Source organism: Perissodus microlepis, chromosome 23 (genome assembly GCF_051167445.1).
Source record: "Perissodus microlepis isolate ML-2025 ecotype Zambia chromosome 23, ASM5116744v1, whole genome shotgun sequence".
Taxonomy (NCBI): domain Eukaryota; kingdom Metazoa; phylum Chordata; class Actinopteri; order Cichliformes; family Cichlidae; genus Perissodus; species Perissodus microlepis.
Genome location: NC_140482.1, coordinates 31,208,216 through 31,220,417, shown reverse-complemented (window position 1 = coordinate 31,220,417; position 12,202 = coordinate 31,208,216). Strand labels below are relative to the sequence as shown.

Below are 12,202 nucleotides of genomic sequence, written 5' to 3'. Positions count from 1 at the left end.
CCGCACAGAATATTAACACTACAGCAAATGAACGCCAGCGCCCCAGAGCATGAACACTTGCTTCTTAGATTTTATGCGTGTGCACACAGACGTACACGCATGCATGTGTGCGCATGCATAAATATCTACAAATAGAAGCACTTTGTGGGTAAAACATTTGCATGAGCACATGCATGCACACTCGTTCTATACCGCTCACTGCCACATCCACGTCCAGCCACGGACTAGGGTCAAAGGCTCCCTGACTGATCTTATTTTCCAGCTCGGAGGACTTGAGCTGAATACATTTGTGTTATTCATGTAGAGAAGGAGTGGGCATTTTGTATGTATTAATCTGTGTGTGAGTTGGAAATGAAAAAGGAAATCTGCATCAAGAGACTGCACGAAGAGTGCTGGCTGCTGCATGCTTAGAAGTCCATTGTGAGTGTACATACACTTGCATTTGTTCCATATGCGGAACTACCCATCCGGCATCAGCGGCCGATCACACTCTAACCCATCATAATTCAAGCATAAATATCTCTTCTCCCGTATACTCTGCCACCATCCCTTGATCACCAGCTGCTATCGCTGGTGTGCACGCACCACCAAAGTTCAGGCCACGAGTGCCTCAATTAAACATTTAAATTCTAGCGCTGTAGAGCAAATTGCTGGAATTCAGCAGGGTGATGTAGGAAGAAAGTCTCAGGACAAAATTACACAGAGATGACGGGGGTGTGGGTCAGGTCCGCAGAGCCATGCTGATTTTTTTTTTCACTCCGTATGCGCATCAGCTGAGTTCGAGGCAGTTTCAGCTGACACAGGAACTGAGATATAAGCAGCAGAGCAGGATGATGGAAGGATAAGCACACAACAAAAGAAAGCAAATGAGGTAACGCTTGCTTAGAAGAGAGAGCTAGATGATTGAGAGTGCAAGACAAGAAAAAAAGAAGTTTAAAATTCATCTAAATGTGATTCCCCATCTCCTGAATCTTGTCAGTTACTTCAGACAGAGAACGGAGTACATATGCAAGTGCTACGAGTGCCAGGATTTAATACCCAATAAGGCACGTCTTTTAATGAAATGAAAGAGGCAGCCGATGCAGCGGTATACATATAAATACTGGCATAAGTAATAATCTTGTTGTGGACTCAATGAAATGTGGAGTGTTAATGTCAGTCTTTCACAGGGTTGATTAATCTTTGTGTTGCTGCTCCCTAAACAACATTCTGCTTTTATTTAAGTTAGGTCTTTAATTTCAATCAGTATTGTTTCTAGCAACTCAATTTACATTCTAATAACCAAACAAGTTCCCAGTCATCCATTATTATAAGAGCTAAGCTTGAATAGGAAGTCCATTTATCCTTCTATGGCTAGCTGGGGTAGTGTAATGGTTGGCCTCACTGGAAAAACAACCATAGAGTAGCACCGTGCCAAAAATTAATAGTTATATCATATAAGAGTACTCTATACAGCTTTAGTATAATTTTGAACATGACTGAAGGAAATGCCTTTCACCGTGTATTTAGAACAAACTACGGAGATCCTGGACATTCGTGTTCTCTGCATGTTCCTCCTACAGTCCAAAGATCTCCATGTTAGGTTAACTGAGCTGCAGCAAAGGTACTGACACAGACTAGAAAGAGAGAGCATATTTCTCCTATATTGGCTTCCCTTCACTGGCTCCCTGTTAAATCCAGAATCAAATTTAAAATCCTGCTCCTCACATACAAGGTCCTGAATAATCAGGCCCCATCTTATCTTAAAGATCTCATAGCACCATATCACCCCAATGGAGCACTTCGCTCTCAGACTGCAGGCTTACATAGAGTATTTAAAAGTAGAATGGGAGGCAGAGCCTTCAACTTTTAGACCCTTCTCCTGGATTCAGGAGACAGACACTATCTCTACTTTTAAGATTAGGCTTAAAACTTTCCTTTTTGCTAAAGAATATAGTTAGGGCTGGATCAGGTGACCCTGAATCCTCCTTTAGTTATGCTGCATAGGTGTAGGCTGCTGAGGGATTCCCAGTGTTTTTTCTTCATTCACCTTTTTTACTCACTGTGTTTTTACACTTCTCTTTCACAGTGTGTCTCTGTCCTGTCTTCCTCCTTTCACCCCGACCGCTCACAGGAGATGGTTTGGGTTTCCTGTGGTTCTCTTTAGTATTGTAGGGCATCTACATAACAACATAAGTGCCTTGAGGCACCTGTTATTATGACTTGGCGCTATATTATTAAAAGTGCCATAAATTGTGTTAACTGGTGATTGTAAATCAGCCATAGGTGTGAATATGAGTGTGACTGGTGCCAATGGTGAGGCCCTGTAACAAACTGCCACTGTACTTGTATAAAAACTAAACAAAGGAAAGATTATACAGAAAATTTACACGTAATCAAATTACATAAAGTCAGTATGCATATTTTGAAATATTCTTTGAGTTTTGTTAAAAGATTGCATATATTAAATTAGTAACTCAATGTTACTAATTAAAAATTTTCAGATCTTTAGTTTCTCTAAGTTGAGGTCCTTTGTCTTGAAATGATTGAAAAGTTGAATGAATGACTGAATGACCTGCTGCGCGTAACTGAGTAACAAAATTAGCAATTTGACAGATTTTGGCACACGCATTAAAGAGATTTAAAGCTCTCCGTAGACTCTTCTTTTTACAGTCTGAATAACTTACTCCTATTAATAAAGTGTTTTGTGTCATTAATACACTTTTCTTTTCTATCCATCTTTCCATCACACTGAATTATGGTTTGTAGCGAGCTGAAGCCTGTCACGGCGTTTGGAAACACTGGACAGGAGACTTAGGATGTTCTGATCCTGAGATGCCTTGGCTGTGAAAATATGTTAATACCAAGTACCAATGTGATACCAGTGTTTAAGTTTAGCGTGTTTTCCTCACTGTGAGAAAGAAATTTTAAATTATACTTTACATATAAGGAAACATCAGCAGATTCTTAACTTGGATTAAATAATTAAATGCATCAAAGAATATAAATTTTCTGAATTGTTGGTATGAAAAATCTAACTTATGTGCACCTGTCTTATTTCAGATCAGCGCGAGAGTCATTAGTCTGCTGAAATCTGCTGTCATTTACAGTCACAGCAGTTTCTCCTTTCCTCCTCACGAGGGTGTGGAGCTGACAGGAGGCAGCTGAAATGCAATCACATTTAACATACATGTTGCTGCGTTGACAACAACAAGTTATGTTACTGCAAGTATAATTAGAACTTACACCAAACCAACATCCTTCGAGCTTCCTGCTGACCAAACATGATGAGAGTGAAAGTAAAAGAATGACTCAGAGAGAGTGAAACTATCACCATCTGTTTTTTTTTCCAGCAAATATATATGTATATATATATATATATATATATATATATATATATATATAAACAGAAGCTGTTACCTTCAAACTCCTGACATCTTGTTGTGGACAGGTTGCTGGACCATGGCAGAGCTTCTTAAAATATTATGTTGATTTGGAGTATTGTAAAATTTTTAAAAGTATTTCTTAATAGGTGTGCAAACACAGTGACAGCATGACTGACCCCAAAAGACAGGAACACCATAAAGGTCTTCACTGTGAGACACTTGAAGCCAAGACACCGACTGTATCTCCCAGTACTGGACAGAGAACCAATCTTCCTTCTAAGTTATCAAATGCAAGCAGGCATTAAAGTTAAAAGAATATGAAATATATATCACTAGGTATGAGGCTTTATCTCCTTTATTCACATGAGGGTTTGCAGCTTGTGCAGCTTGAGCAGACACCAACACAACCATCCTTGGCAACGAGAAGAAGCCATAAAGAGGCAGACTTTCCTTTTGGTTCTAAGTCTCTGTAGTAGCTTTTTATCCTTCCTGTTTAACTCCCGCTCCTTCAGTGGCTCTCTAGGCAGCTGGGAGACACCCGGCAGGGGGATTCTGCTCACACTTGGCAGCTTAAAAATTTAATGAGACTTTCACATCACACTTCATCCTCTTCTCTTTATAGCAATGGAGATTCTGCTCGCTGATATCCTGACAGGCCTAAATGGGAAAACCTCTGAGATAAACAAATGTGGCAATGGACGCTTAGCCGACAAGCCATAAAATTTACGTGTCCTTAGGAGAAACAGTGGGAGGGCAGTCTCAGTGTAGAGACCTTGAAAAAAAGCTTTGCAGCGAGTGGGACATACATGCAAGCGTATGAAAGCAAATGGCACAAGGCCCTTGTATAATAAGACAAGCCAATAAACTTTGTTTCTCAAGAAGGCACACTTTAGTTCTAGATGGCAAAGGGCTGACTGCAAAGTTCCAACTTAATCTCCTTAACCAGAGGAAAAACTCATAGTTCTCATTACCAAAGAGCAACCTTAAATAGCTTCTTTAACTGTGAAGGCGAGGTAAAATATTCAGTATATACTAGAGCATCTTGTCTGTATTCTGCTGCACACTCCCAAAGTTAAACCTCATAGCAAGGTTAATCGTACAGATAGTAAAATGCTCGACAACAACAAACGCTAAACTTGCAATTGTGTCACTGCCAACCTTGAAGTGTCTGAGCTTAGTGTTAATATATGAGGTTTTGTTTAAGAGATTGAGAGGCATTAAGAATTTTTTTTATTGTGTTTTTCTATCTCTTGTTTCTGTATTCGTTATAGAATCGTACATGAGTCAGAATGAATGCAAGGCGTCTTATTCCCATCTGATAGAATGGCATTAGCACTGCACAAGCTAATTTGTCATTAGCCAGAGCCAGTAAGTGCTCAATTGGTCTGTTAGCCAACTAGCCTGCCAGTCAGTCAGTCACTCAACTAGCTATACAATCAGTCTTTTAGTCACACAGCCGACTAACCAACTGACCATTGACATATAGTACTGCAAGCCTGTAATTCAACCAGCTAGCCAGGCTAGTTGGCTAACTGTCACTCAACTAGCTATACAGTCAGTCTTTTAGTCACACAGCCGACTAACCAATTGACCATTGACATATAGTACTGCAAGCCTGTAATTCAACCAGTGAGTTAGCCTGGAGGAGAGGGCTTGTGGGAATATTGAGAAATGTGGGGAGAAAGGGAAAGGAAGAACATAAAATCCATATGCTACAGTCAAAAAGGTCCAATGCCTGTCTTTGACCGTTTTTTGCTGTCTGTAGATATCTTTATTAGAGCGATACCTCAGTGAGGGAAAACACACAGAAAAGAGCATAATAAAGTCAAATTAATTATGCAATAATAACCTGCTAATGCAGATGCCATTTGTAACTATGCACCTGTTGTCCAACACAGCTTCTTCGATATTTGACTCAGATCCAAAACATTACCGCCTTTAGAAGTTTGAAAACTATAACCCCAGTCCAGGCGCTTTACCAGTCACCACTGCTATTGACAATCTCGCATCAATTTCAGGGAGCCTCTTATCGTGACTGACACACAACCTTTCTACACTGTCAGATCAGAGTAATATTTCGGCCTTTTATGTGGATCGATTGGCCTGTTTGGGGGCACAGAGGGGAGGAGAGGCAGAGCACACAAAAGGTCAACTGTAGCGCTAAATCATTTGAAGATTCTTTAATGAAGGGTGTGTGGCAGACACACCTGCTGGTTTCATTATTGGGCTGCAAAAAGGGGTAATAGTTTTGATATAGGGATGAATTGCCAAAGACACAGAAACGAGGAGGAGACTCAAACGGAAGCTGGGCAGAAGGAGAGAAATCGCCCTGAAAAGAAGAATTTTCTTTGAAGAGCACTTCTACCCAGGCCAGTAGGAACCGCTGTGCATTGCAGATCTTTTAACCTTAACAAAGTAGCTCTGATGTTACATATATGTGCCGTACTGGATAGGGAAAAGCCTGGAAGGGCGTGAGGGATATAAACTATTTATGATATAAACAGTGAGTCGGCTTTGCCCTGAGTGACTTTGTGTATGTCTCTCTCTGACTGAAAGAAAGCAGGCTGATCCTGTCTGCATATCTGAGCTTTTCACTCAATAAATAGAACATTTTTATTCTTAACGCAGCTGTCCGTTTCATGTTTATGTATGCCAGCCACAATTTTCTGCAGTAATGAAAAGCAAATCTCTGACACACAATTAGAGATGCTCACTAGGTATCGATGTTAACAGCAGTTGTTGTTGCAAATGAACATGGCAGACTAAGAAATTTGAAATAATAACCACTAACGTTCTTAATGCAGTTTTTTTTAAGTGTTGGTTCACAGCTGTCTCTAAATGTGTAGTTAATCATAAATGCTAATTTTCTCAAGGCCTTTTGCGTATATGTATGTACCACGTTCATTTGCTGAGTGTAAGTGTGAGGGCTACATGCAGTTAAGTGGCTGTTTGTTCCCTCATCTGATTTCTTCCCTTTTTTTTTTTTCTTTCCTTCTTACTCACTCAGGGTGCTTCCTCTAGCTTGGTGGTCAAATTTGCCGACACAGACAAGGAGCGCACCATCAGACGTATGCAGCAGATGGTTGGGCAGTTTGGCATCTTTAACCCAGCCATCGCCCTTCCCTTCAGCACCTACAGCTCTTACGCACATGCGGTGAGTTGGAAAAGGCATATGTAGCACACACAGTAGACTTTAAAGGGAGAAACAATAAGATTATATTTCATTTTATGCATGGATAATGGATCTTATTACTTTGTAGTACACATACTTAAAATTTTAGTAGCAGTGAGTTTCATATTCTGGCAATGTTTTACATCTTCACTCTCAAACAATGACATTTTAAAGGATTTGATATACTGTACCTAACACTGGAAGAAAAATGTTAAAAATATTTTATGTACTATCATTAATCACCAAAAGCATGTATTTGCATTTGAGTATGCAGAATCTGTAGGCAAGGAATAAGCGATGTGGCGACTGGAAATCGTAGAAAGTCAGTAGCATTCAGCGAGTCCAAGTGGCTCCAACTTCAATTTTTCTCAATATCGAGGCAGTTGAAGCGACTATCAACAAAAACAAGCCATGATGTATTTCAACATCTGACGAGGTAGTAAACATATTACAGGGTTACCTAAGCAGCTGGAGTTGCTAGCGACAAATCAACAACCACAATGTGATGTCCAGCGAGCAAAGTTAAGCCCTGTTCTGTGTGAGCAGGGTTTAAGTTAGATGGCTAGCCTGCAGATCCTCAAATTGCATTGTGAATAAACCAAATGACAATGGTGTGTGAGTGATATTGCTCAGCATGATGAACCTACAGAGAATTACCACCGAACTATGTCGTTCCCCTTAAAAACTCTTATTTTATCATTTTTAGCCACAGCAGGCATTGGATAAAACCGAGCAATTAACTTGCTTTTAACTCGTGCATAGTGGCACATTTATCAGCTGAAAAGACAGAAATGTGGTAAACAGCAGACCAGAGTGACTACGATCGGGCCTCATTCATCGGTGGCTGGAAACGCTCAGCATAAATCCTGCTTTTGATTAAAACAAAGCGACATTAACTCTTTATCAAGTAGACATAAAGCTAATTAATTTTTGACTTATTAACCTGAAAGGCAATATATTAAAGTGCTGCGCTCGCAGTATCTTCTGTATTGGGGGCAGTTGTTTACACTGCCCCCAAGTGGCCAGAAGATATGTGAAATCTTGTTTAATTCAAGAATTTGTTCCAACAGCCAATGAAAGCTGCAGATGGTAGATATTATATTTGGAGAATACATCTGGAGAATTTATACCCTTGTGCCATCATCATAACTCATTTCATTTAAAACAATTAGATTTTAGGTATGAAGGCAGAATAACAAAATAGTGTAATTTTAATGTGGCTTGGACTCCATTTTTTCCAGTATAAATCTACAAAAATTCTGAAATCAAAGTTCTAAAAAAGGGAAACATGTCGGTGGTTTGAAAGTAGGCTTTTTAACATCTTTCACTTAATAATCCATGTTGGGATGATGACTGACCAAAGTGTTAGAATTTACATCAGTCACACAGGCAAATAATTAAATGAGGATTCTGCTGTTGCAGTGAAACGTCTTCGAGCGAATTCACTGCACGCAGACTCTTTGTTCGCTGCTTTTTTCCCTGTTTTTCCTTACTTAGCGGATATTGTTGTAGGTGAAAATTAGCCTGGCAAACTATCATCACTATCACTAACTACCATCAACACCACTTTCAGCTCTTCTACTCTTAAACAGTACTGCCATTCCATTAGTGCCTGGATTTCAGCACTCTCAGCACGTAGACGCGCACACATTTGGTTAGCTTGTACCCTCCAACCCCTTCATCAGCTTCACTCTGCCCTCCTACCACCGCTCACCCACCCCCCCAGGGCATGGCACCATGCACGCACACAGCAGACCCTCGGCTCTTTGATGAGTTCAGACAGCCTGTGCAGCCCCTCTCACCAATCGCCCCCTCTACCCACTATCATACTGCTTCTCTACCCTTCCCCTCTCCCTCCCACTGTCCCTCCCTCTGGGCCCATGAGATGCTTCAGGGGACACAGTTGACTCAGAATATTCCATGGGCAACTTATCTGCACACAAACTTTCTTCTCTCCTGCTGAGGCAAAGCACACACATGCACCCCCTCAGTGCATATGCCACCGCATGCACACACAGACACACTAACTACTTGAAGAAAACTAAAATCAATTGAATTGGGTTGGATGAAATGCTTTCCGTCCGACTCTGTGATAAATACCTGGGCTTTAGTCGCCTAAATGCACGTGATCATCTGTGGAAAATATAATTTACAAAGAAGGAGCAGTGCAAAATCATCTTCTCCTGTACTTACTTGGTTGTTAAAGTTAAATATTTTTTCCAATTTCTAAATGCTAGGATTAATTGTTGATGTTAGCCGGGTCTTGGGGGCTTATCCATTTCCCTCATTTTCATATCACAGCCATGGGACCCACTGTGAAATGTGCAAATTGACCATCCCCGAGTAATTGCAAGGCCATCTCTTGTGCTCTCTCCAGTAAAACTCCCACCTTCATTACCATTCATGAAATGCAGCCCTTTCCCAGAAAATGTGGAGAAATGCAAATGTTTAAGGGGTGGTGGAGGCAGTAGCGGTCTGCAGGGAGACCATTGTGCCCCGCACAGGTTGGCCATGACTCTTATTTACTGTGGCACAGACCCGTGTCGACTCATACAGGCACACACAAGAGTATACACACTCACGCACAGTGCGCAGTAAATGCTCTTTCTCACTCCCCTACCCACCCCCCCTCATATATACATATAATACGACAAACAGCAGGATGATGCGAGGAAATTGAGTTCGGAGTGAACGTAACAAGGGCACGGGGGATACTTTGGCATTAGAGAGAATCAATTACCATTAAATCTAAAGGAGAAATTGCACATATATGGTTTCTTGACAGAAAGATTACACAGCATGAAAGATGTTAGTGAAGGTGAAATTCTCCTTTGTATTATGTATGCTATGTAATAGCATATTATCACTTTGCCAAAATAAAGAAAGTTGGTTTAGAAACGCTGAGGCAGGCCAACCTTGGAGATAAACTCATTCCAGCTTTTGACAAAGTAATGAGTGTGCAACAGACAGCAATGGATTATCAGCAAGGCGCTTATTTTCATATCTTCCTTACTAAATGAATCTAAATACTGGTAGGGTCTGTTAGGTAAGAAATAATGTGGAATAAAGAGGAATATTAGTTATCTTGCATGCAGGTGTGCAGCAGTTATGAGTACAGTTGGATCACTGGTGCTGACTAAATGCACGCGGCGTGCAGCCTTGCTTCGCCTGTAGCCACAAGGAGGGTGCTGAAACGATACAATGAATGTTTCTTTGCTGCAAGATAAACTACATATATTCCCCAAAGACCAAAAAGCTGCAGTGACAGGAAAAAAAAAGAGTTTACCTCTAAAGACACGCTATGTGTTTTCCTACTCTCCATATACACTAGCCAAGAGAAGAAGAGGTGGCACGGTATGGAATACAGACATTGGGAGAGCTCGTATATATAGTCATAACCAGTAAATACAGTAAATGGTAAATTCAAAGAGCTACCTCTCCACTACAGCGGTGGATAGGATTATAGAGTTGAGCTGACAGCCAGTAAATTGGATTTTAGTCAAACCAGGAGGAGGAGGGGGCTCTGAACACAAATTGGAGGGGGTACAACACTGACAACATATGCCAAAAATGAGAAATGTGCCATTTTCACGATCGACACAGACACCGGTGTGCTCTGACAGGAGACATCCTATTTGCAAAAGGTGATTTTATAAAACACAAGGCAAAGGGAAACAAGAGTGAGATTCCATGTTTCAGTCCAGCGTTAGTGATGAGTTATAATAGTTCTCCCGTGAAACGCTGAATGCGAGTGGTAAAACCAGCTTTTATTGCTTTTTGTATTTTCCCTTCACGACACAAACATCACATTGGCACACAGCGAGATTTGACAAAAGTCACTTTTCTTCTCTCATCATCTTAAGTGGCGTCTCTTTGTGAGGCTGGCCGTTTCAGCTTTCCCTGGTTCCTCTGTGTTTGAGTTAAAGTGAGAAGTTTCCTCCAGCACTTTGGTCGCCTTGCCTCCCTCAAAGATGCATTAGACAGAGCGTGAGATAGCTAAACTAGAGGAAAGCAAATGGTTTAACTTGGTGCTAATAGTGACAGTGTGTGGGTGGATCAGAGGGAGAATGATGGCTATAAACTCACATTAGGAAACATCTCCCCCTGTTGGAGGGACTCGCATTCAAAAGGCACACATGAGAAATGATGGTTACAGATTACTGCATCATTTGGCTGTACTATAAACTGCCCCCGCACGTATACATCAGCATGTGTGTGGCCTGATTTCACTGTGAGGACAGGCTTTGGACAGCTCCTGCATGCGTCTAGACACACACACATGCACGGTACAGCAAAGTGCATCAGAGATGAAAGAACCTATTATAATCTTTCTGTGAAAATACAGCCTTCGAGCACGGCGGTAACAAATGAGGCCCTTGAGTTTTATCCTTCAGTCTTTTAGTTATCCTCATTGACCCACTGTCTCTCTCGCTCACTTATTTTTTTTTTTCCAACCTATTTCACCCCCTCTCTCTCCTCCCCTCTCGCTCCGTCACTGGCTGGTTGGGCTATAAGGGGTCACATGTGACAGTGCTGAGAGTCGGCGAGTCACAGAGCAGCGCTACAGAGATAATTGCCATGTGATAAAGAGGTGATTGCCTGCTAGCACCAGGGGAGAGTAATGCCATCAGGTTGCAATAAAAAAGCAGATGTCTGACACTAAATGAATGTTGCTGGAGCCTGGGCAACTTTCTTTGCTCCCTTTCATCTCACACATTTCTCTTTTGTCCTCGTTGTTTCTGTCCGCCTGTTTCTTTCCTCTTCCAAGAGGAAAAGAAAAATGGAAGAAAAGGTTGAGTCTGTGATGATGAAGACTCAGTTGTGCTCATTCTTTGCCAGAGACATTTGCTATCTGTTGGGTAGTGCATAAATAAAGGAAGAGGAATGGCTTTTGAATATAATGCCTTTGAAATTTTGCACAAAAGGAAGGGGGAAAGCGTAGACATATGAAACATAAAATGGAATGACTTTGAAAATCTCAGTCAACATAACCACTCTGGTCTTTATTTTATTTATTATTAAAGACCAGAGTGTAATAACCACTGCATTCCAACATAACTGCATGCTTCAGTTTCCAATTTGCTGGTATGAATTGATTTGCTGAAGCACCAATTAATTCGAGAGCTGCTATCCATGACAATCTGACGGCCGGCATGAAGGATTGCATTATCTAAAACATGCCTTGGGAGAGAAGATAGTATTCTGGGCATGCCAATATTTACTTCCACTGCATTATTACAGCATCCGGACCTGCAGGTTGTACAAGGTCACAGGGCTGCCAGTGGGTTCAAGCTTATTAGAGTCATCCCAAAGTCCCTGGTACCTCAAGACTAAATAAATAAATAAATAAAAAAAAACAATAGGTGGTGTTTCAGTAAGACTCTTCCTCCTGATGTCCAACCCTGTTCACGTCCTAATAGGAGGGCAATCACAAAATTGCCAAAGCAAGTGAGCCCTAGAACCTCTGGACCTATTTGTTTATATGCCATTGCTTTTGTTTAGTTTCTTGTTCCATTTCAGGCTCTTTCAGCTATATCCTCTTAAAGCCTCAATTCATCTTATTTGGAAAGAAATGGATGATCCCCATTTGTCATGCTGATAAAATTATGCAAATGACAAAAGGCGTTAATAGATAGCAATGGCAAGGCATGTGGTTAATGGATGA

At 41.1% G+C, this 12,202-nt stretch overlaps 1 protein-coding gene across 8 annotated transcripts in view; it reads left to right on the top strand.

Moving 5' to 3' along the window:
- Positions 1-12,202, top strand: part of celf5a (cugbp, Elav-like family member 5a) — a 185,723-nt gene that overhangs the window by 152,681 nt on the left and 20,840 nt on the right. For all 8 annotated transcript variants that reach the window (XM_084920858.1, XM_084920851.1, XM_084920853.1 and 5 more), the window contains exon 6: positions 6,373-6,519. In XM_084920858.1, coding sequence (XP_084776984.1) covers positions 6,373-6,519 — 147 coding nt within the window. The remainder of the gene's footprint in view (positions 1-6,372; positions 6,520-12,202) is intronic.